Source organism: Sander lucioperca, chromosome 18 (assembly GCF_008315115.2).
Source record: "Sander lucioperca isolate FBNREF2018 chromosome 18, SLUC_FBN_1.2, whole genome shotgun sequence".
Taxonomy (NCBI): domain Eukaryota; kingdom Metazoa; phylum Chordata; class Actinopteri; order Perciformes; family Percidae; genus Sander; species Sander lucioperca.
Genome location: NC_050190.1, coordinates 31,135,493 through 31,160,392, shown reverse-complemented (window position 1 = coordinate 31,160,392; position 24,900 = coordinate 31,135,493). Strand labels below are relative to the sequence as shown.

At 38.3% G+C, this 24,900-nt stretch overlaps 1 protein-coding gene and 2 long non-coding RNA genes across 7 annotated transcripts; 2 read left to right on the top strand and 1 right to left on the bottom strand.

The window, feature by feature from the left end:
- Window positions 1–342: 342 nt before the first annotated feature.
- Window positions 343–24,900, bottom strand: iars2 (isoleucyl-tRNA synthetase 2, mitochondrial). Of its 5 annotated transcripts, XM_031321316.2 has the most exons (25): window positions 24,472–24,900; window positions 23,904–24,026; window positions 23,540–23,693; window positions 23,317–23,465; window positions 23,094–23,143; window positions 22,851–22,957; window positions 22,407–22,497; window positions 21,142–21,257; window positions 20,883–21,052; window positions 20,651–20,741; window positions 20,370–20,521; window positions 20,003–20,163; window positions 19,624–19,726; window positions 17,739–17,832; window positions 15,565–15,645; window positions 14,689–14,797; window positions 12,824–12,926; window positions 12,472–12,594; window positions 12,246–12,377; window positions 12,033–12,139; window positions 11,227–11,372; window positions 10,882–11,072; window positions 9,825–9,969; window positions 9,244–9,380; window positions 343–662 (listed from the first exon to the last, which is right to left on the bottom strand). In XM_031321316.2, exons 1-25 carry the CDS (start codon window positions 24,730–24,732, stop codon window positions 654–656), a joined length of 3,105 nt encoding a protein of 1,034 aa, XP_031177176.1. In that variant the 5' UTR covers window positions 24,733–24,900; the 3' UTR covers window positions 343–653. The 5 variants fall into 5 exon arrangements, with proteins under 5 accessions (XP_031177176.1, XP_031177174.1, XP_031177177.1 ...); XM_031321314.2 differs by lacking the exon at window positions 343–662 and having other exon boundaries at window positions 8,477–9,380; XM_031321317.2 differs by lacking the exon at window positions 343–662 and having other exon boundaries at window positions 8,477–9,380; window positions 22,407–22,494; window positions 24,472–24,899.
- Window positions 659–12,829, top strand: LOC118493746. Its single transcript, XR_004895731.1, has 3 exons — window positions 659–1,743; window positions 10,477–10,510; window positions 12,797–12,829. It is a non-coding gene; the product is annotated as an uncharacterized LOC118493746 (long non-coding RNA).
- On the top strand, window positions 24,071–24,759 carry LOC118493745. Its single transcript, XR_004895730.1, has 2 exons — window positions 24,071–24,361; window positions 24,445–24,759. It is a non-coding gene; the product is annotated as an uncharacterized LOC118493745 (long non-coding RNA).

Below are 24,900 nucleotides of genomic sequence, written 5' to 3'. Positions count from 1 at the left end.
TAAACGTTACCCAACTTACCCACAGCCAATATAAATTCTCTACTGTTGTCACATAGTGACACTCATTGTAATCAATTTCTTTTCCATGTAGTTACACATTTAAAAAAAACAAAAACTGATAAGCCTCCTGAATGGCATTCCTTCTAGACTGACAAAACAAGTCAATATCTTCATTTCCCAACTATACATACAGTACACAATCTTGCTCATGCTTTATCACATTGTTTGGTGGTACAAGATCAAATGTATAAGCACTGCATTCATGCCACAGCAAAAGGACCCAAGGCTGACTTAGACATTTTGGTTTTAGAGTTCACACCTGCTGTTCTAGGAAAGTGTGGGAGTGCATAAAACAGTGAAGCCTGAAGCACATTTAGTGAAGTATGCGTTGTTATCTGCTATTAGGCCTTTCTTTCCCAAAGCCAACCATGTGCCAAGCTGCAGGTTCTTTTAACTGACAGTCGAATAAATGAAAGAAAACCTTAGTAAAGCAGCAGCTGATTTGGAGTCAGTTTTACATTTCTCAGGTGATGGAGACATGGATGTTAAATCCTGGTCTCTATTCAGCCCTCGAGGAACTTCACCCAGAGCAGAGAAACAAAACAGCCGAGATGATGTTTGCTGGTCGTCATGGTGACAGCATGTGTGGCCTGTCAGTTAGCCTGTGTCTGGCGCTGCTAATACTGTATGCACTGTCCTCGCGGATAACACCACCTGACAGGACAGATACAGTACATACACACATACTGAGCATATTGGAAGTCATCGCTTACTCACTTTTTGTCCATAATAGTATAGACCTTTTTCACTACAGACACTTTGATTTGCCCAAGTTCAACTAGGTCTGGCTCTGTAGCTTCATTGAGCCTACCATTAGTGATCCTGGATAACCGGTATCACGTAGCTGGTTATCGCTTGGGTCAGTTAAAGCTGGGTTTATCAGTCAGCATGTTCATGTGAAAGAAGAGGAGTTGTTAATTACAAGCAACATCATCAGAACAATATGACGTTTCATGCAAAAAGTAGCAGAAAGTGATATTCAGCGAGATAAAATATATATAATTTAATCACACAACTAAAATGGAATTAGAAGCTGCTTGAAACAATAGATATAATATACAAATAAGGCTATAACTTAATTCAGGAATTATTGAATATGCCTGAATATGGTAGGCATTTTCAACAAGTTCACTAGTCTAGAATAGTAACATTTTGGTGCTTTTTTATGTTGTAATGAACAGAGTGATATGAATATGAATTAATATCAACACTTACAACTGTTAAAGTAAGTATCTTAATGCTGCCAACAAAGAGAAGAAAAGTGCAGATTTTTTAAAAAAGGCCTGAAGTTACAGCTTGGCAAATCTCTATGACCAAAATAATTTACTAAGGTAATTCACAATGTGTCCGACAATGTGCACATTTAATATGCAACTATGATCTCCAGTCATTGGTGTGTCAGTGTGTTGAACAGAAGCGTTTCCTCTATCTCTGACATAATTATAATAGAAATCAAAGCAATTCTACTGATATATTTTTATACCATGAATGATGTTTCTGTTGCTCTTCACCACTTTATTGTAAACTCTGTATTGTCAGGATTAAAAAGACTTTAACAATTGAAATACTTAAAGTTGGTCATTTCAAGGCAGGGTGGATTGCCTTGGCATTTGTACATATGAATATATACAAATATGAAGTCATGTTCAGTGTCTTTTGTGGACGTAAACCATGTATAGCAATGTTTTCCCTAGGTTTGTGGAAGACTCAGGTGCTGGGTTCATCATCTCTCCCCTGACCTTACCTTCCCTCCATTAATGACTGCGTCAGGATCCACAACATTTCCCAGTGACTTGGACATCTTCTCTCCTTTCTCACTGACCGCAAAGCCATGGACCACCAGAGACCTACACACACAAACACACAACCGATATCTTATAGCAGCAAAATGAGAATATTGCAAGAGAGACTAGTGTGGCTGAAGTTTTTCAATAAAAAAAATGGTTTTGGCCCAAAAAAAGATGTTTTAGTTGATATTTGTATGTGTTTGATATTTGCGGATGATTGTAAATTATGTCCTAGTATAGTATGTTGAAAAAATATAGAAAAGACATAGTATAGTTGTCGTAAAAAGTCAAAGTATAGTGTGTGGAAAAAAAGTCATAAAAAAAGTCATACTGTAGTATAGTATGTCAAAAAAATAGATTAAAAGTCATAGTATAGTATGTCGAAAAAAGACAAAAAAGTCACAGCATGCTATGTCAAAAAAAGTCATAGTATAGTATGTCGAAAAAAAGTCATAGTATAGTATGTCGAAAAAGGTGATAAAAAAGTCATAGTATAGTATGTCAAAAAAAGTCATAGTATAGTATGTCGAAAAAAAGTCATAGTATAGTATGTCGAAAAAGGTGATAAAAAAGTCATAGTATAGTATGTCGAAAAAAAGTCATAGTATAGTATATCCAAAAAGTCATTGTATAGTTTGTTGAAAAAAGTCATGAAAAAGTCATAGAATAGTATATCAAAAAAATTCATAGTATAGTATGTCGGAAAAAGTGATAAAAAGTCACAGTATTGTATGTCAAAAAAGTCATAGTAAAGTATGTAAAAAAAAAATTAAAAGTCCTGGCATAGTAGCTCAGTCAGTAGGGACTTGGCTCGGGAACCGGAGGGTCGCTGGTTTAGGTCCCCCGATAGACCAAGACCAATAAATGTCATAGTATGTTGAAAAAGTCATATGACATGTCTTTTGTGTTATGTACATAAAATATTCCAAAAGAAAATTTTGCTCTGTGGCATTCCTTCTTTGTTAGTAGCCTATAGTATGAAATAAAAAGTCATAAAGAAGTCATACTGTAGTATAGTATGTCGAAATTCTTTTTTAAAAGTCATTGTATAGTATGTCGAAAAGAGTGATAAAAAGTCATAGTATAGTATGTTGAAAAAAGTCATAGTATAGTGTGTCGAAAAAAAAGATAAAAAAGTCATAGTATTGTTTGTCAAAAAAAAAGTCATAGTATAGTATGTCAAAAAAAGTCATAGTATAGTATGTCAAAAAAAGTCATAGTATAGTATGTCGAAAAAAAGTCATAGTACTTACTTAAAAACAGTCAGTAAAATCAGTATGTATAGTTTGTTGATAAAAAGTCATAATCTAGAATGTAAGTATGTTGAAAAAAGTCAGAAAAAAAGTCATAGTATAGTATGTCGAAAAAAGTCATAGAATAATATGTCATAAAAACTCGACAAAAAATCTTAGTATAGTATGTCGAAAAAAGTCGACAAAACGTCATAGAATAGGTTGTCAAAAAAGTCATAATGTAGTATGTTGAAAAAAAAGTCATACTGTATTCAATTCAATTCAATTCAATTTTATTTATAGTATCAAATCATAACAAGAGTTATCTCAAGACACTTTACAGATATATAATTTATAAAGTCCCAACAATTCCAGTAATTCCCCCAAGAGCAAGCATTTAATGCGACAGTGGCGAGGAAAAACTCCCTTTTAGGAAGAAACCTCGGCCAGACCCGGTTGGGGATGTGATGAACAAAATCAGTATGTATAGTATGTTGAAAAAAGTAATAGTATAGTATGTCAAAAAAATAGATAAAAAGTCATAGTATAGTAAGTCAAAGAAAGACATAGTATAGTATGTTGAAAAAGACAAAAAAGTTACAGCATGGTATGTCAAAAAAGTCATAGTATAGTATGTCGAAAAAATGTTTAACAAGTCATAGTATAGTAGGTCAAAAAGAGTGATAAAAAGTCATGGTATAGTATGTCAAAAAAGTGATAAAAAAGTCAGAATAATATATCGAAAAAAGTCATTGTATAGTATGTCGAAAAAGTGATAAAAAAGTCAGAATAATATATCGAAAAAAGTAATTGTATAGTATGTCAAAAAAGTGATAAAAAAAGTCATAATATTGTATGTCGAAAAAGTCAAAAAATGTCATAGTATAGTAGGTCGAAAAGAGTCATCGTAAAGTACTTTGAAAAAAGTCATAGTATAGTATGTCAACAAAAAGTCAACAAAAAGTCATAGAATAGTATGTTGAAAAAAGTCATAGTACTTACTTGAAAAAAGTCAGTACAATCAGTATGTATAATATGTCAAAACAAGTCATAATATAGTATGTTGAAAAAAGTCATAGTATAGTATGTCATAAAAAGTCATAGTATGGTATGTCAAAAAAAGTAGAAAAAAGCCATAGTATTGTATGTCGATGAAAGTAGAATAAAAAGTCACATTATAGTATGTCAAAAAATTCATAGTATAGTATGTCGAAAAAAAGTCATTATCTAGTATATCAAAAAAAAGTCATAGTATAGTATGTCGAAAAGTGTCATAGTATAGTATGTCGAATATAGTTATAGTATAGTATGTTGAAAAAAGTCATAGTATAGTATGTTGAAAAAAGTCATTGTATAGTATGTTGAAAAAAGTCAAAAAAGAGACATGGTACTGTAGCTCAGTCAGTAAGGACTTGGCTTGGGAACCGGAAGGTTACTGCTTCAAGTGCCCGGACAGACCAAGTTGAATAATTGTCACAGTATGTTGAATGAGTCATATAATGAAAGAGTCAGTATAATCAGTTTGTATAGTATGTCATAAAAAATCATAGTAAATTTTTTCGAAAAAAAAATGATAGTATGGTATGACGAAGAAAAAAATGATTAAAAAGGCATAGTATTTTGAATAAAAAAAGTCATGTGGTTGGTGTTCTGTAAATAAAATATTCCAAAAGAAAATTGTTGTTTGTGGCATTCCTTCTTTGTTAGTATGAAATAAAAAAAATCATAGTATAGTATGGCGAAGAAAGTCGAAAAAAAGTCATAAAGTATGTTGAAAAAGTTGAAAAGAAGACATAGTACTGTAGCTCAGTCAGTAGGGACTTAGCTTGGGAACCGGAGGGCTGTTGGTTCATGTCCTCAGAAGGACCAAGTCGAATAAATGTCATAGTATGTTGAAAGATTTGAAAAGTCATAGCATAGTATGTCGAAAAAAGTCATAGTATGGTATGTCGAAAAAGTCATAGTATAATATGTCAAAAAAAGTCATAGTATAGCATGTCGAAAAAAAGACAGTATAGTATGTTAAAAAAGTCATTGTATACAATGTCGAAAAAAGTCATAGTACTTACTTGAATAAAATCAGTATGTATAGTATGTTGAAAAAAGTCAGAGTACTTACTTAAAAAAAGTCTGTAAATCAGTATGTATAGTTTGTTGATAAAAGTCATAATATAGAATGTTGAAAAAACTTATATTATACTACGTTGAAAAAAGTCATAGTATAGTATGTCGAAAAAAGTCGGAAAAAAAAGTCATAGTATAGTATGTTGAAAAAGTCATGGTATAGTGTGTTGAAAAATGTCGACAAAAATTCATAGTATAGTATGTCGAAAAAAGTCAACAACAATTCATAGTATAGTATGTCGAAAAAAGTCATGGTATAGTATGTCATAAAAAGTAATAGTATAGTATGTCAAAAAAAGTCATAGTTTAGTATGTCGAAAAGAGTCGACAAAATGTCATAGTATAGAAGTATGTCGAAAAAAGTCATAAAAACTCATAGTATGTTGAAAAAAAATCAAAAAAGAGACAGTACTGTAGCTCAGTCAGTAGGGACGTGGCTTGGCAACCGGAGGGTTGCTGGTTCAAGTCCCCAGATGGTCCAAGTTAAAGAATTGATTGTCATAGTATGTTGAAAGCGTTCTATGTTGAAAGAGTCAGTATAACTAGTTTGTATAGTATGTCAAAAATAGTCATAGTATAGTATGTTGAAAAAAAGTCATAGTACAGTTGCTCTTGGGGGAATTACTAGAATTGTTGGGGCTTTGTAAACTATAGAGTGTGGTGTAGACCTACTCTATCTGTAAAGTGTCTCGAGATAACTCCTGTTATGATTTGATACTATAAATAAAATTGAATTGAATTATGTCGAAAAAGTAATTGTATAGTAAGTCAAAAAAAGTCATAGTATAGTATGTCCAAAAAAAGTCATAGTATAGTATGTCGAAAAAAGACCAAGAAAAGTCACAGTATAGTATGTTGAAAAAACATGGTATGGTATGTCGACAAAAACTGATGTCGAAAAAACAAACAAGAAGTTTCATAGTATGTTCAAAAGAGTCATAGTATGGTATGTTGAAAAAAGTCAGTATAGAATGTTGAAAAAAGTCAAGAAAAAGTCACAGTATCGTATGTCGAAAAAAGTCATAGTATAGTACTTACTTGAAAAAAGTCAAAAAAGTCATAGTATAATCTCGAAAAAAGTCATAGTATAGTACGTTGAAAAAAGTCATAGTGCAGTATGTTGAATAAAAGACGTGGTATAGTACGTTGAAAAAAGTCATAGTATAGAATGTCGAAAAAAGTCATAGTATAGTACGTCGAAAAAAGACATGGCATAGTATGTCGGAAAAAGTCATAGTACTTACTTGAAAAAAGTCAGTAAAAGTCAAAAAAGTCATAGTATAATGTCGAAAAAAGTCATAGTATAGTACGTTGAAAAAAGTCATAGTACAGTATGTCGAATAAAAGACGTGGTATAGTATGTTGAAAAAAGTCATAGTATAGAATGTCAAAAAAGAGTCATAGTGTAGTATGTTGAAAAAAGTCAATATAGTATGTTGAAAAAAGTCAAGAAAAAGTCATAGTATCGTATGTCGAAAAAAAGTCAAAATACAGTATGTTAAAAAACGTCATAGTATAGTATGTCATAAAAAGACAGTATAGTAAGTCGAAAAAAGCCATAGTACTTACTTGAAAAAAGTCAGTATAATCATATGTATAATATGTTGAAAAAAGTCAAAACATAGTATGTTGAAAAAAGTCATAGTATATTATGTCATAAAAAGACAGTATAGTATGTCGAAAAAAGTCTAAAAAGTCATAGTATGGTATGTCGAAAAAAGTCGTAGTATAGTACGTCAAAAAGGTTGACAAAAAGTCCTAGTATAGTAAGTCGAAAAAAGTCATAGTACTTACTCAAAAAAGTCAGTATAATCAGTATGTATAAAATGTTGAAAAAAGTCAAAACATAGTATGTTGAAAAACATCATAGTATAGTACGTTGAAAAAAGTCACAGTATAGTATGTAGAAAAAGTCGGAAAAAAATTCATAGTATAGTATGTTGAAAAAAGTCATAGTATAATATGTCTAAAAAGTCACAGTGTAGTAGGTCGAAAAAAGTCATAGTATAGTATGTTGAAAAAGTAAAAAAAAAGTCATAGTATAAGATGTCGAAAAAAGTCAAAGTATAGGACGTTGAAAAAAGTCATGGTACTTACTTGAAAAAAGTCAGTATAATCATTATGTATAGTTTGTTGAAAAAAGTCATAGCATAGTATCTCGAAAAAGTCAGTGTAGTATGTTGAAAAAAGTAATTGTATTGTGTCGAAAAAGGGTCATAGTATAGTATGTCGAAAATAGTCATAGTATAGTATGTTGAAAAAAGTTACAGTACAGTATGTCGAAAAAAGTAAAAAAAAAAGTCATAGTATAGTATGTCGAAAAAAGTCATAATATATTATGTCATAAAAAGTCATAGTATAGTAGGTCAAAAAGAGTCATCGTAAAGTACTTTGAAAAAAACCATAGTATGTCAAAAAAAGTCAACAAAAAGTCATAGTATAGTACGTTGAAAAAAGCCATAGTATCATACGTCGAAAAAGTTGACAAAAAGTCCTAGTATAGTAAGTCGAAAAAAGTCATAGTACTTACTTGAAAACAGTCAGTATAATCAGTATGTATAATATGTTGAAAAACGTCAAAACATAGTATGTTGAAAAACGTCATAGTATAGTACGTTGAAAAGAATCACAGTATAGTATGTAGAAAAAGTCAGAAAAAAATTCGTAGTATAGTATGTTGAAAAAAGTCATAGTATAGTATGTCATAAAAAGTCGTATGCCGAAAAAAGTCATGGTACTTACTTGAAAAAAGTCAGTATAATCATTATGTATAGCTTGTTGAAAAAAGTCATAGCATAGTATGTCAAAAAAGTCAGTGTAGTATGTTGAAAATAGTCATAGTATAGCATGTTGAAAAAAGTTATAGTACAGTATGTCGAAAAAAGTAAAAAAAAAAAGTCATAGTATATTATGTCATAAAAAGGCATAGTATAGTAGGTCGAAAAAAGTCGACAAAAAGTCATAGTATAGCGTGTCGAATATAGTCATAGTATAAGTATGTTGAAAAGAGTCATAGTACGTCAAGAAAGTAAAAACAAAGTCATAGTATATTATGTCGAAAAAAGTCATAGTATATTAGGTCATAAAAAGACAGTATAGTATGTCGAAAAAAGTCAAAAAAGTCGTAGTATAGTACGTTGAGTATAGTATAGTACGTTTTGCTCCCACTGGACTGATCCTTCGCAGAATAAAGATGTTTCTCAAAAGCTTAGACGTTTATGTTGAGATGATGACGTGTTATTGGCTACTTGATTAATTCAGCAGACACTCATAACATGTTCAGAGCTAAAACTCCATTTATTTATAATTTATTACATTTTTTCATACACCTTCAACTTTATGGGAAAGTTTACAGGGAACAGGATTTATTATACAAAGGTAAACATTCACAAGAACTTACCCACAGCCAATATAAATTCTCTACCGTTGTCACATAGTGACACTCATTGTAATCAATTTTTTTTCCATGTAGTTACACATTTAAAAAAAACAACTGATAAGCCTCCTGAATGGCATTCCTTCTAGACTGACAAAACAAGTCAATATCTTCAATTCCCAACTATACATACAGTACACAATCTTGCTCATGCTTTATCACATTGTTTGGTGGTACAAGATCAAATGTATAAGCACTGCATTCATGCCACAGCAAAGGGACCCAAGGCTGACTTAGACATTTTGGTTTTAGAGTTCACACCTGCTGTTCTAGGAAAGTGTGGGAGTGCATAAAACAGTGAAGCCTGAAGCACATTTAGTGAAGTATGCGTTGTTATCTGCTATTAGGCCTTTCTTTCCCAAAGCCAACCATGTGCCAAGCTGCAGGTTCTTTTAACTGACAGTCGAATAAATGAAAGAAAACCTTAGTAAAGCAGCAGCTGATTTGGAGTCAGTTTTACATTTCTCAGGTGATGGAGACATGGATTGTAAATCCTGGTCTCTATTCAGCCCTCGAGGAACTTCACCCAGAGCAGAGAAACAAAACAGCCGAGATGATGTTTGCTGGTCGTCATGGTGACAGCACGTGTGGCCTGTCAGTTAGCCTGTGAAACGACGGTCTGGCAGCGTGGGCACAGGCAGTCTGCAGAATCAGCAGTGTAGCGGCGGCAGCGTGGGCACCGGGCAGCAGAGGTGGGAACCGCTGCTATACTGTAGGCACTGTCCTCACGGATAACGCCACCTGACAGGACATAGACATACACACATATTGAGTCACTTTTTGTCCACAATAGTATAGACCATTGTGTGTTGAACAGAAACGTTTTCTCTATCTCTGACATAATTATACTGGGCCGGGCTGTTGTGATGCACGCCAATAAAAAGGAGCCGGCTTCATACCAGAAAACCCAAAGAACCCTGGCTAACCCGTTAATCTTGCTTCATGATACATGCCCCATGCATGGGTAACTAATAGCGGCAACAATGGCTCCGTTCCATTTAGGTACCACTATGGCAGTAAAGCTGCTGCTTTACTGCCATAGTGGGCACAGGCACAGGGCCCTGACACTGGCAATGTTCTTAGTGACACCTGTGTTTGACAGATGGAACTGTCTGCTGGGAGAAAGGACATGACGCAAACTCTACTGCACCATTACGTCACTATCTTAGTGTCAACATTTCTCACCCTCCAGGTTGATGAGGAAGGTGCCGTGGCTCAGCAGGGCGTCTGGGGGCAGGTCACGGGGTAGCTCACTGGTCAGGCTGACCCGCGCTACCATCATCAGCTCAGCCAGCTGGGAGGAGGTGGAGGTGGCTTCATCTTGTAGAGACTGGCAGGGAAGTGGAGGAGGGTACGAGTTTGTATTTATGCAGTCCCTTTGAAACATGGGTGTAGCATATTTTATATATATTTGTACTTATCTATTTATTATATATTGATAGTAATGTAAACATGCGTTACATTACCAGTGCAAAATATGTTACACCTCTTAAACTATGATACAGTAAATGCCAGATAATTTATCAATGTAGTGTTATGTAGGCAAACAACCCATTGCAGACCCATTTACTTGGCACATTTCTATCATATCTTATAATACATTATATATAATATATACTATTATGTGTGCATGATTCTAGCACTCTGGAACTGATGAGGTATAATGTTTGGAAGTCTTCAAGCTTTGCCATAACTATTTCTATATTTATAAAAATCAGTCATTTCAAGGCACGGTGGATTGCCTTAGCATTTGAACATATGAATATATACAAATATAAAAGGTAATTTTCAGTGTATTTTGTCGACTCTTGCATTTACGTAAACCATGTATAGCAAGGTTTTCTCTAGGTTTGTGGAAGACTTAGGTGCAAGTATTTGGCAGAGGGTTAAGGGGTCCTCACTAAAGAAAAAATTAAGTTTTTCAATAAAAAAATAATATATATATAATAATAATTTCACATAATGTTGGACCATTATTATTACCATATCTGTGTCTAAAACGTTTGAAAAGCGAAGAGCAGAAAATGAATAAATAACACTCAAAAAGCAAAACTTACTAAAGAAGTCCACTGGGGACCAACTACAATCATTAGATCTGAGAAAAGTCATTTAACGTTAGTTAGTTTTGATGCCCACATGGATTTTACATTCATTCCATTTAGGTGGTGGCTTGAGTGCTCCGCCTAAGCCTTAATGGTAGGGAGAACCCTGTATAGTGATTTGCCAACACCATTTGATTTACCTCCATGAGTTCAAACAGCAAGCCGGGTTCAATGGCAATAGTGAGGTCGTACTGAGCTGCATTTTTGCCTGGAATGGACGACAGGAAGGAGTCCCTGATGGCACAGGCTCCTTCAACTGCTTCCTCCAATCCTGGACGCCGCCACACAGAGCTGCTTTTGATCCAGCCACTTTTAAACAATGTTTCTTCTCCTGCAGAAACAATTACAATTGATGAATACTTAGCAAGCAAACACATACTGTATATATAAAAAAATATATACAGAGACTGTGTGGTTGAAAACCCATGCAGTTATACGGAGTTAACGTCGCAATAGCTTCACAACACAAACCAACAGACACATACCGTCATGCCCTGGTGCATGTAGATAGACCTCTTCGGCTAGATGTGGCAGGATGGGAGCTATTGATCTGGTCACTCCATCCAGAATTTCCTCTAAAACGGTCTGACATGATCTTCTGCCCAAAGAGTCCTCCGGATCACAGTACAATCTGATTGAAAGGGGCAGACATAAAGATATAGATGGAGGGTGGGACAAGGAAGGACAAAGAGATGTGGGAGTTTAAAAAACACTTAAAGTGCTCATATTATGCTTTTTGGCTTTTCCCCTTTCCTTTATTGTGTTATATATCTTTTTGTGCACGTTATAGGTTCACAAAGTGAAAAAGCCCAAAGTCCACCCCAAAGGGACTTACCATCTCCAACAGAAAACACTGTTCACAAACTGCTCCAAACAGCTCTATTGTAGTCCAGCCTTTACTTCCGTGATAAACTTGTGTCACTTTGTAACACACGTTATAATGCTCATCTAGCTGCTAGCATGGCACGCCCTCATACTCTGCAACTAGTAACTGCAACTGCAGTATGAGTACTGCGCATGTGCGACTCCCAACAAAGATGGAACAGAAGTGCGATGCCTCACTCTGTAGCTAAAACAGAGAGCTCAACACACAGGGTGAAAAGAGGAGCTGCAGCAATGTGCAGTACAACAAGTTTTTTTCTGAAAATTAAACTACATAAACCTATTCTGGTACAACCTCTAAATACAATTATGAACCTGAAAATTAGCATAATATGAGCACTTCAAGGAAAAGTGAAGCCATTGGAAGAATACAAGCACAGCTAAACCAAATGTGGGTTATTTGTTGTACCTGTCTTTGATGATGCTGAAATAAAAGCTGGAGAGGTCTCTGGTGATGAAGGCTTGGAGGACACGGATGGCCCTGCCGGCATCAAACTCACTGTAGGCGTCCGTCACCTGCAGACACGTACACACTTCAGTGGCTTTCACACAGGTAGCCTCATTTCAGCCAGCAGCTGATGCTGCTTGGACTGAGATGAACAAGTTCTACACCAAAACACACCTTGATGCTGTACTCGCGGAGCAGGTGCAACATGTACTGATCAATGTAATGCATCTCTTTGGGGTCCACAGCCTGCACACGTGGGTCGAAACCGTGCAGGTTGCCGAGCAGGAACTTCAGAGTGTTCCTTAACTGGGAGAGACGTAAGAACAGAGTGTGAAAGCAGTGAGTATCATTTGTAGAAAATAACCATGTCACTTGTACCATGTCCTTACTGCACTGGTACCTTGCTGATGCTGTCTCTGGCTGAGTTGAGTACAGTAGGTCCGATCTGAACCTCAGAGAAGACGTTTGACTCAGCCACCCACCAACGTAGCACATCTGCCCCGTAGGCTGGCATAGTGGCGTCCTGAAAAGGACGGGACATGTGAGGAAAAAGTGTGTAGGAGAAACAAAAAGTACTTAGTATTTTTAAAGTAGTTAGGATGGTCAGTATTCAAAATTGCAATACCTGAAGCTTCTAGAGCAAATGGAGTCTTTAAACAAAGTTAGTTGCGCCTTACTAAGGGTCCTTTCAGACCAGAAAAAAGCTATCCGACGATTCGCCGCAGGGTTCATCATCTCTCCCCTGACCTTACCTTCCCTCCATTAATGACTGCGTCAGGATCCACAACATTTCCCAGTGACTTGGACATCTTCTCTCCTTTCTCACTGACCGCAAAGCCATGGACCACCAGAGACCTACACACACAAACACACATCAATGTCTTCTATCAGCAAAATTAAAATATTGCAAGAGAGACTAGTGTGACTGAAGTTTTTCAATGAAAAAAAATGATTTTGGCCCCAAAAAATATGTTTTAGTTGATATTTGTATGTGTTGGAGTATGAAAAAAGTCATAGTATAGTATGTTGAAAAAAGTCATAAAACATGCAAACTCCAAACGAAAAGGCCCAGCCCGGACTGGGGATTGAACCAAGTGCAATTCAATTCAATTTCAAGAGTTATCTCAAGACACTTTACAGATAGAGTAGGTCTAGACCACACTCTATAATTTACAAAGACCCAACAATTCCAGTTAAGAGTCTGCAGTGCTACCAGTGCTAGTTGGAGCAGTGCTAACCACTGAACCAACATGTCACCAAATGTTTCTGGACATCCAGCAATTTATATTATTAATACAGTTTACTAGTTTGTTAACTGAGATCATCGGAGGAAAGTGAAATGTACAACCCTAACCCTGAGCCACCAAATAAAGTCGAAATGTCGAAAACAGCCATTAAAAAGTCATATTATAATATGTCGAAAAGAGTGATAAAAAGTCATATAGTATGTCAAAAAATAGTCATAGTATAATATGTTGAAAAAAGTCATAGTATAGTATGTAAAAAAAAAGCCATTAAAAAGTCATAGTTTGGTACGTATGACAAAAGAAGTCATTGTAGTTTGTCGAAAAAAAGTCATGAAAAAGTCATAGAATAGTATCTCAAAAAGAGTCATAGTATAGTATGTCGAAAACAGTCGAAAAAAAGTCATAGTACAGTACAACGAAGCGCTGCTGAATCAGCATTCGCACAATTATGGGATGTAGGATCAAGTGTTGGAAGTCAGAATATCTTTGCCTCTGCTGCTTCAATTTCAACCATTTTTTTTTTCATCTGTCTCTTGTGAGTGCCCCAACTTAAAAAAAAAAAGGTGAAGTGCATTAACAGAAAATTGCTGGAGTAGCACTTGAAACATCACAAAACTATGATCTCAAAAAATGTGTATTTTTTTTGTCATTAAGTGCAGGGCACACAGGAGGTCTACACACTGTAAGACTCCAACTAAATCATTTATTATTATTTATTTATTTATTTTGCCTTGATATGCGCACACTTGGACCCTCTTATGACTTTACTGTCCTTGACAATTAAGTATTAAGGCTTCTTTTCCTTACATCTATGACCAATCACAAGCTTTTTGTATTCTTGGGAAAGCAATGTGCACCGGATGCTTTTTTTCATTTAAACGCTATTTATTCATGTTAAAATGTGTATCCACTACAATCCAATCATTTGTATTGCAATGTAAGTTACAATTCAGTCCATTTTTTATGTATCTGGTAAATGTATTAACAGTGATTTACAGTCATTTAGATATAGCTCACAGTAAGAGTCTAAAGAAGCGAGCTTGTGACCAGGAGGTCGTGGGTTCAATCCCCAGACCGGCAGGATAAAAATCTGGGTGGGGAAAGTGAAAGAGCAGCGATTCTCCCTCCCTCATTACCACCACTGAGGTGCCCTTGAGCAAGGCCCTTAACCCCAACGGCTCCAGTGGAGCTGCTCAGTGGCCAGCAGATCAGACTGTGGTTGTACTGGGCAGCTTTCCAGGTATGAATGTGGAACTGTGTGAATGTGACAGGTCTTCGTTGCAAATGAGAAATTGTTCTCAATCGACATACCTGGATAAATAAAGGTTAAATAAAAAAAATTAAAAAATAAAAGTGGATAGGTCACTCACTTGTAAGGTGCTTTGTTCCTGACGGCTACGCTGGTGAGCAGCGAGGACTGAAACCAGCCTCCAATCTGGTCCTTCCCTTCCACATAAGCATCTGCCCTGGAGTCTGACTCTGGAGGAGAGCAAGTTGTAGAAAAATGAGAGGTAAATCATTTTTACACTCATGCCTCTAAAATATTAGGTAAACAAAATAGTTAGTGCATGTGAAGACTGTTCCAGAGGTGAAATGTCTAGAGAGACCAGCCAGTGTCAGTAAGTAGACTCAATAACCGTGCTTTGTCCAAATAGCCCGTTTTATCTATTTTAACTCCAGATGGTTACAGAGAGACAGCTATCTGAAAGACAGGTGTTGCAGCCATGGCATCACAGGCACAAAGAACTTTCAGCCTCATCTATCTCTATCCTGAACCAATCCACAGACAAAACAAATGGCAAAGAAGTGCAGAGTTTGGGCCATTCCTGGAAAAAGAAACAAACTGCCACAGAGAGAAAGAGAGGAGGAGGATAAAAGTGAGGTGTTGGCGTTCATGCTGTCTGAGTTCCTCGTAGTCTCCTACTTCCACATTTGGTATATAAATACTCCTGACAGCATTTTTAAATGCACTATGAAGAGTATCAATCAATTCACTGAATTGGACTGAACGTCTATTTTTCAGTATTTAGACACTGGAGAGGTGCTGTGTTGTTCAGTGGTAGAGTGAAGATGAGAGATGCTCATCTGGCAAAACGGATGTCTTGACTAACATAGGTATTAGAGAACGTTTACAAGCAGACTGAGACAAGAGGAGTTAAAATGTCTGAGAAAGACAGACAGAGAGAGCCAAAGACATTGGAAGACAGAGGCAGCTGTATTGGCCGGTAGGCGGATGATCAAATAACCTGTGACCCGAGGTTTGCGAAGCGGAGCAGGGAGCCAGCTGAGACGTGACTCAGGCTCCTCAGTGTCTCTGTCCTTCTCCTCTGGAAATGACAACACAGCCAAAACAGCGACATTGAACAGGTCCACCTCAGCAAGTCATTTGATCTTGTGTTCTGATTCACAAGCAAACAAATGACAACTTCACCTAAAATCGTTTTCATTTCACCTCAACACTAGAGCTGGGCGATACGGAGAAAATCAAATATCCCCAGATTTTTGACCAAATACCTCGATATCGATATTGTGGCGATAATGTAGGGTTGACAATTGGTGCTTTCGCAAAATATGCACACAATGAGATTTCTGATAAATAATCATCAGTTATGTTGATATAATAACTATGTGGGTAAAGGCAAATAATGGAACAGCTAGAACAGTCTGGTGTGTTCAGAAAATGACATCACTTACTTACTGTAATGCAGCCTTTAAAACCAGGAAAAGACAACACTTGTGTCATATCAGGATATTACGATATCCAAAATTTAAGACGATATCTAGCCTCATATATCGATATCTATATAACATCGATATATTGCCCAGCCCTACTTAACACATTATTATTTGCCATCCATAGAGTCACACCGCTAGCATGGCTAAAAGAAAATAGTACTTGTGTCTAGAAAATTCCACAGAACAGGTAAACAGGTGATTTTTCACAACCTGCCTCTTTATAAGGCTACTAGACAAACCTGTGGAGAGGAACAGTTTACTGCTGTAGATAAAAACACATTGCTTTTCTTCCCATACTGGTACATTTCGGTATGTATTGTTTGAAGACTTACTGCAAGATTAGGTTAAAGGGACAGTTAAACCCAAAATACATATTTTTTCCTTTTACCTGTAGTGTTTTATCAATCGAGATCGTTTTTGTGTGAGTTGCCCAGTGTTGGAAATATTGTCCATAGAGATGTCTGCCTTCTCTCGAATATAATTGAACTAGATGGCACTCGGCTTGTGGTGCTCAAAGCGCCAAAAAAATGTATTTGAAAAACTCAACAGTAATGACTCTTTCCAGAAATCATGACCTGATTACTCAAGATAATCCACAGACCTGGTTGGGAGCAGTTTCATGTAGGAACTCATTTCTTTCTACCGAACTACACCTGCCAACCGTATCACAGCGCAGAAGTAAGTGTACTCATGGACAAGAGCCTTGTGCTTGTGACAGCCCACGATGTAAACATTAATGGTGCCCTCCTCCGCTGAGCTGTAACGTTAGCTCAGGTCAGCTAGCAGTATTGGTAAGCTATAAACTAATCTCCACAAGCTAGCAGTGTCGGACCACGAGCCTCTGGCTTTGAGCATCACAAGCCGAGAGCCATCTAGTTCTATTATATCTGATAGAAGGCAGACATCTCTACGGCCTATATCTCCAACACTGGGAAACTTGCACCAAAACTATTTAGATTGATAAACAGCACTAAAGGTAAGAGGAAAAATATGCATTTGTGATTTTGGGGTGAACTGTCCCTCTGGCAGTGTATCTGCAATATAAATGTGTTCACTGATTGTATTGTCTGATGTTCTACTAATGCTGCGTTGCAGACACCTAGCACGGTGAGCCTGGTAATAGTATGCTGAGGCTGCACTGCCTTCTAATCCAGGTGTGTGGTCAGCAAACTACTGCTTTTGCTTACAATACACTTTGCAAAGCAACTTAATGAGTAGACTGTGTAAGGCAAGTGTAAGTAGCTTTCTCTACAATAAAACTAATGAAGGGAGAGGTGATTAAAGGCATCTTGAAAGCTGGCAGTCATTGAAGTGAGCTGGAGAATTAACTGCTTCTATTCTGAGAACAACCTTGATGAGTGTCATTGGAGAGAAAGAAGTGTGAAGGAGCGACATCATCACATCGATGTACAAATATCAACGTTTTTGTAGATTATGAAAAACTGGATGAGAAAGCATCAGTTTTATAGAAGTAAGCAGCAGTTAAAGCATTTTGCAGCTATGGACATCAGTTTTCAACAATCACACATATCTCTATCAGAAACCCAAGTAATAGTGTCTTAGTGTTAGGGTTCATTTGAATTTACAGTGTTTCACAGATGCTGATTCCCACAAAATTAAGTAAATCTATTTGTACTTAGTATGATGTGCATAACAGGACAGATTGAAGTCATTTCAGATGTACCTTCCAGTACGGCAGCCCATGAAGCTCCGCTATCAAACCAGATGTCGAGGACATCTTCTCCCCGAACGTAGTCAGTCACTGGACCTGCTTTACTCTGATAGAGACACACACAAAGAAATAGTAATGGATGAACGACTGTAGTTGGCCAACAGAAAACTGATGACAATATTAATAATCACATTTAACGCTACAATGATTACTTTTTAAGGGAGGGCAGAAGAACTGAAACTCCTGACAAAAATATCCGTCTTTAGCTGGAAGTTGTTCCACTATGTCCACCGGCTATTTGCTATAACTTTGTCTGCCTGCTGGGAAAGTAGTGTACAGTGGCTTTATCAGAGGTGTTAACCAAAACAATACGTTACAGAAGACTTAAAGGTGCTCTAAGCGATGTCACGCGTTTTTTAGGCTACCACATTTTTTGTCACATACAGCAAACATCTCCTCACTATCCGCGAGCTGCCTGTCCCATGAACACTGTAAAAAAAAAAAAAAAAAACGCGGTCTCTGTAGACAGCCCAGGCTCTACAAACGGCAACAAAAACAAAGTGTGCCAACTTGCACCACCAAACATAACAAACAGTGTTCCAGCCAATCACCGACAAGAAGGATTTGGGGGTGTGAGTTGGCGTGTTAGTGCACGGAAGTTAGGGGGAGGGGATGGGATGAGGAGGAGGAAGGGACGAGCTAGTCTCCGTTTTGTTTGACAATACTTCAGACGTCAACAAGAAGTGACGTCCCCCAACAACGCTTAGAGCACCTTTAAAATGCCACACTTCTGCAGAGCTGGGAGATAATTGTTCGACTTGTTATTGGGTAAATCATTTCACATTACTTCCAGTAATTCTATTCGGTGTGGATATGAAATATGTTACAGCTTATTCATTAAGAAAAATAAATAAAACTATTGCTTTTAACACTTACATTTACACAGCGTTTTTAAAGTGAGAATGATTTTTTTTTTCTGTGTTACTTACTGTTCAATTATATGCCTTTTTTGTTTTTTTTTATTATTTCAAAAGGCATCTCTTTGAGCTCTGGTTAACGTAGCGATTTGTTATAGCTTTCAACGTTTTGTAGAACAAACAATCAATAGGCCCACACAAAAGATGTCCTGCGGAGTGAGAATCTTCAGTTTTGTATTCAGGGTTTTTGGCCTTTTCTTTAAAGGTGCCCTGCCACACATATTTCATTACTTTGTGGTAATGTCTGAAGTTCTACCATGAACTCTGTAACATTTTTTGTGGAAAAAAAATGCCTTGGTTACCTTGTTTCAAGTCATTCTAGCATGGTATAGAAAGCCTGCAGGAAGACTCAGCTTGATTTGTGCCAGTTCTCATTAATATTCAACGTGCTAAGCTGCTTGACTCTGATTGGCTAACAGCTAGCCAATGAGAGACAGGCTATCAGCATCCTTTACCCAGCGCAACTGGTTGAGCTCATGAATAGTAATGAGCTCAGGCAACACCACGTCAGACTGACCAGTCTTTTGTAATTGGCCTGATTTCTCCGCTTATTTCTTTTCAGTGGCTAGAGCTGACAGAGGAGGTAGCTGTTCATTTTCACATTCACCACATAGCAAAAAAAATAAATAAAAAAAAATACTAGTAAAAAGGGTTTTGTGCAGCAGGGCACCTTTAAAGATGAACAGTAGAGAGGTAACTAAGAATACAAATCTTCATTAATGCCAAACAGCTCTCAGTAATTAGTGTCTACTCCTGCCAAAAAGCGTTCATAATTATAATATGCATCATATTAGAGAAGGATTACCCCTTACCATGGCTAACATCATCTGATGTGTCACTAAGGCTGGTTCCACCCCACAACTCGTTCCTAACTTAATCTCACCCTCACATGTACACTAACACACATACAGTATACTGACCTTCTTGAGCACAGCTTCTGGCAGCAAAGTCTCAACAGGAAGCTCCCACCAACAGTCACTGCCCTTTTCTTTGAAGAGCGTTGCTATATGGGACACCGTGTGTCTGCAGAGACAGGAGGAACGTTTAGTAATAAATAATAATAAACTTTATTCATACAGCATTTTTCAAAAGTGCTTTACATGGTTGAACCGGGAACAAAAACATGTCATGACTGCAAAGAAATAAAATCAGCAATACAAAAAATAAAACGAAAATAAAATACTTAAAAAAGTAAAATAAAAATATATACATGTTAGAAATGTGGGCATGTGGTAAGTGTGTGTATCCGAGCATGTGTACGATGCAGTTTGTCTGCATATGTGGTGTGTATCAGCTTACTTGTTGATGAGAGCCTCTCCAGTCTCTCTGTGGTAGAAGACTGGGATTGGGACGCCCCAGCTTCGCTGTCTGGAGATGCACCAGTACGTCCGTCTGTCCAGCATGGTCAACAGGCTGCCCTTCGCTGACTCGGGCAAAACACGCACCTTCTGCAGTGCCTCCTGGACAAACACACACACACAGTGGGTTTGTTTTTCCCTTTGGGACAAACTCTAAATGTGAAGTAAGTCCCTCACTTGAAACATAAACCACATCCCTTCCTGGAACCACCTTATGTGCACCAGAAACAGACTATATTTCCCGCCCAGGAAATGAAATAGGAGCTTGACAAAAACTAGTCTGACCATAACATGTCTTCCAGCTTTACCTTGGCCTTGTCTTTAAGAGACGCCGTGTTGATAAACCACTGTTTGCTGGGCCTGATGACGACAGGCTGCTTCGTCCTCCAGTCATACGGGTAGCTGTGGACACACTGCTCCTCCTTCACTAGAGCCCCACACTCCTTCAGCATGGAGATCACTAACACAGGCCAATCCACAAACATGAAAGAGGAAAACAAAAAACATAGAGAAAGACATGAAAAACAAGGCACTCACACATCCACATGGGCTAAGTAAGTATCTTATTGTGTCATATATTATGCTGTACCTTTGTCAGTGCCTTCTCTCATAACAGACAGATTCTGCAGCTCAGGGCCGGCCAGTTCAGTGAACTTGCCGTCCTCATCCACCATACACTCCTTTAGTAGAAGAAAAACATGCAAACTGTTAACCGTATCATGTCAGCCATGCCTCACTTTTTTCCTTGCTAAATGACTGAAACAATTAATCAATTATCACAGATGTCATTGTAAAAAAAAAAAAAAATACCACGAACGTACCACAGACAGTTTAAACTGTGAAGCCACGCTGTAATCCTCCATGCCATGAGCTGGCGCTGTGTGGACCAATCCTGTTCCTTTTGCCATAGTCACATGATTGGCTGGCAATAGCAGCACTTCCTTGTCAGGAATTGTGGGATGTTTGCAGATCCCACCCTCAAGTTGGGAGCCTTGGTACAGAAGGACAGGGGCATGGTTACGTTTGTAACTGACAAGCCACCTCTGTGTGTGTGTGTGTGTGTGTGTGTGTGTGTGTGACCTGTAAAGGTGGCTACACTATCCAGCTGTGTGCCCAGCAGCGCTGCCACGCTGGCTGTGCGCTCAGTGGCCACCAACAGCAGCTGAGAGTTGTCTGCCCTCTTCAGCACAGAGTACCTGCAAACAGAAAACAAGGCACTTGCCTTTACTACATTTGGTACCACATTCATATCACAGACATAATCTGTATTGTTAGTCAAACATTTTATCACTGGCCTTCTTTAGAATAAAGACATATAACGATGAAAGCTTAAAAGGTCCCATGGCATGAAAATTTCACTTTATGAGGGTTTTTAACATTCCCCCAGCCTGCCTATGGTCCCCCAGTGGCTAGAAATGGCGATAGGTGTAAACCGAGCCCTGGGTATCCTGCCCTGCCTTTGAGAAAATGAACGCTCTGATGGACCGATCTGGAATCTTCCCCTTATGACGTCATAAGGGGAAAGGTTACCTCCCCTTTCTCTGCTTTGCCCACCCAGAGAATTTGGCCCACCCATGAGAAAGAGAGAGAGAGACATCATGGCTTGCAAACGAGCGAAGCATGGCAATTGGTCAAGACCACACCCCCACTCTCCACCTTGCCCCCCCCCCCTCTCCTCCTCAATAGCATTTAAAGCTACAGACACAGAAATGGCACATCCTAAGGAAAGCTCATTGTGGGACTGGCTCTAGTGGCTGTAATTCTGCACCAAGGCTGAATTTTGGGAAAGAAACTTCAGATACAGTATTAGGGGACCACTAAGGTCTATATAAAAGAGACTTCAGATACAGTATTAGGGGACCACTAAGGTCTATATAAAAGAGACTTCAGATACAGTATTAGGGGACCACTAAGGCCTATATAAAAGAGACTTCAGATACAGTATTAGGGGACCACTAAGGTCTATATAAAAGAGACTTCAGATACAGTATTAGGGGACCACTAAGGTCTATATAAAAGCATCCAAAAAGCAGCATGTCATAGGACCTTTAAGACCAGAAATCTGACTGCTTTACAGACCAACGTGTTTTTTTAACCTATCCTTTAATTTAAGACAAACAAAGTTTTTTTTTTTTTTTACTGGATTTTTTAACTCTTAAATATTGACATGGGTATCTGCCTCAGAAACCTAGTATTGGTCAGACTCTATAAAGCAATCAGCCAAATTGCGAAGTGCTTTACAACACAAAACAAGAAGACTGTGCTGTTGCCCCACTTAGCTCCTAGTAATCCTCAGGTACAGCATAGATTAATGAGAGCTGAGCCATCTCTGCAGAGACACTTACTGGGCTTTGGGCATGTAGCAGATGGCCTGGTTGGCAGGAATGGTCCAGGGCTGGGTGGTCCACACCAACACAGAGACACCTTCCAAACCTGCTGAGGTACACAAACCGTACACCCATACACTGTTAATAGATTTCGCACCTGGTCAGAAGTACAATATTTTCTAACTAGAATTACCGCCTAACAGTTGTATGCCTCCGCCAAATAAACAAGTTGCAGTTTACATCCATGTCTGTCCAGACTCATAGTATATGTAGTCAAAGACTTTGTAAAACATTTAAAAGAAAAAAGAAATTCCCTCCTGGGGGTCCCGAGACATCACGTATACAAGAATGGAACGGACGTCAGTCTGTATGTCCGCAAAAACATAATGCCTCCAGCCACAGCCGGCACAGAGGTGTTTAAAACCTCAATTACCTGTATGTGTGTGCGCGCATTTGTATTACCTTCTGAGGCTATCCCCGGTGGCAGTGTGCTCAGGGGGAATGTGGCATAGATGGCTCTGCTCACATGCTCAGGGTTGTACTCCAACTCTGCCTCTGCTAAGGCCGTTCTATACAGGCACAGAGACAGGAATAAAGCACACAACAGGAGCAAAAGCAGTTAACATATGTTGATCTAGAATACAATAGATTAACATACTGATGCATCTATGCAGCAACCTCTGCATAAGCATACTAACTCAGTACCTTGATGAAGGAGACCAGAAGACTGGCTTGTAGTCCTGGTAGATGAACCCCTGAAGAACCAAAAAAAATATATTAAAAATATGAAACTGTCTGGAGAACAATCAATAATATCCAAATCCCATTCCTGTGCTACTGTAACTTCCTGTTGCTTTTACATTGTTGCAATAACTACTAATGTTCCTATTGCCAACAAAGGTTTGTTGAACAGCATATCATTGCCCACCTTGCTGTGCATCTCTTGAAAGACTCTCAGCTGAGCAGCCTCATAGGCTCCATCATACGTGTAGTAGCACTTGTCCCAGTCAGCCATCAACCCCCAGCGCTGGAAAGCAGCCTTCTGACGAGCTATGGCCCCCTCTGCAAACTCCCGCGCTGAATGGAATGAAAACATTACAGCAGGTGCAAATCTAATAACAGACGTTCATCCAGTTTCTGTCCATCTTTACCTTTCTGTCTGATCTGCAGGGGACCGAGGTCGCTCGTCCCCATCTCCCCCAGAGCCTTCAGCTCGATGGGCAGACCATGGCAGTCCCATCCTGGGATGTAGTGGACCTGCCGCCCCCTCAGCATCTCAAAACGGTTACGGATATCTTTCAGGATCTGGACCAAACAACAGTGAATTGAATGTTGATTTTGGCAGTGTTTGAGCTGTCATTGCCATCAGAAAGCTTAGAACTTTACAGCAGTGACTAAATGCTACTGCAGGTGTCGACGGCAGCCAAATAATAAGTCATAATTATTATTCTTTATAACGCACCATAAAAGCAAAAGAATTACTGAAACACAACAAGCACACTGTTAACTAATCACCTTATTTAGTGCATGTCCTACATGAGGGTCTCCATTGGCATATGGGGGTCCATCATGTAGGCAGAACTCCTTCTTGGCCTTCCTCTCTCTTTGCCAGGAGTACAAATCTGCAAATCCACACTCCTGCAAAAGTAGAAAGTATTTATATTTTTCATGTGTCAAAATCAAAACATTATTAAAATGGAGCTATCTGTAACAGTGCTTAAATATCAAGATAATGTACATAGCTAGATTTGAGTTGTGCAAAATATGTATACACAGGCCGCTAGAGGGTGATAAGTCACTTAGTTAGGTATCACCAAACCTAAGTCAATATTTAAGCCGTGATCTGTCAGTCAGACATTATTTTCAGAGTGCATAACCTAGAACGGAGCCTGTCTGTTGAGGGGAAAGGAGGAAATAACTGCCTTTCGAAACATCTGATGCATGCCGAACTAAGGAATGAACCCTAAAGAAATGTAACGTTAGAAGATGTTAAGTCATGTGTTACAATGTGTCCAGCTGTCAACGAGCAGGGGGAAATTAATGGGTTTTTATGTAGAGGATCGGCCTCTATCGTTCGTCGTACCTGCTGTATCTGGAGTTCTCGGTCCAGCAGCTTCTGTCCAGTTAGTTTCATTGGGAACTCAGTCCGGGGAAGGAGCACTGTGTCCCGATACAATCCCTGAGCAGGGACTGCCTCTGCTGGCTGAGCGCTGCCTTCTCCTGAACTCACACCGCGGCTGGAGCTGAAGGAGAGAGCACGGTGGAGGAGGCCGCCTCCCCGGTGTGACCTCCTTCCCCATCTCGCTAGCGTCTGGCTTACTGCCGAAACCCGGCACAGCAGCATGGAGAGGCGAAGTAGCTCTGTGGCCAAGCAAAACCACAAAAAACTGAAAACTGTTTGGTTGTTTCTGAGTTGTGACAGTATGCAGTATCGTGTTGTTATTTTCCGCCCTTCGTGCAATGCTGTTTCTTCCGGAAGAAATTGAAGAGGGGACAACTACGGAAGCCCATT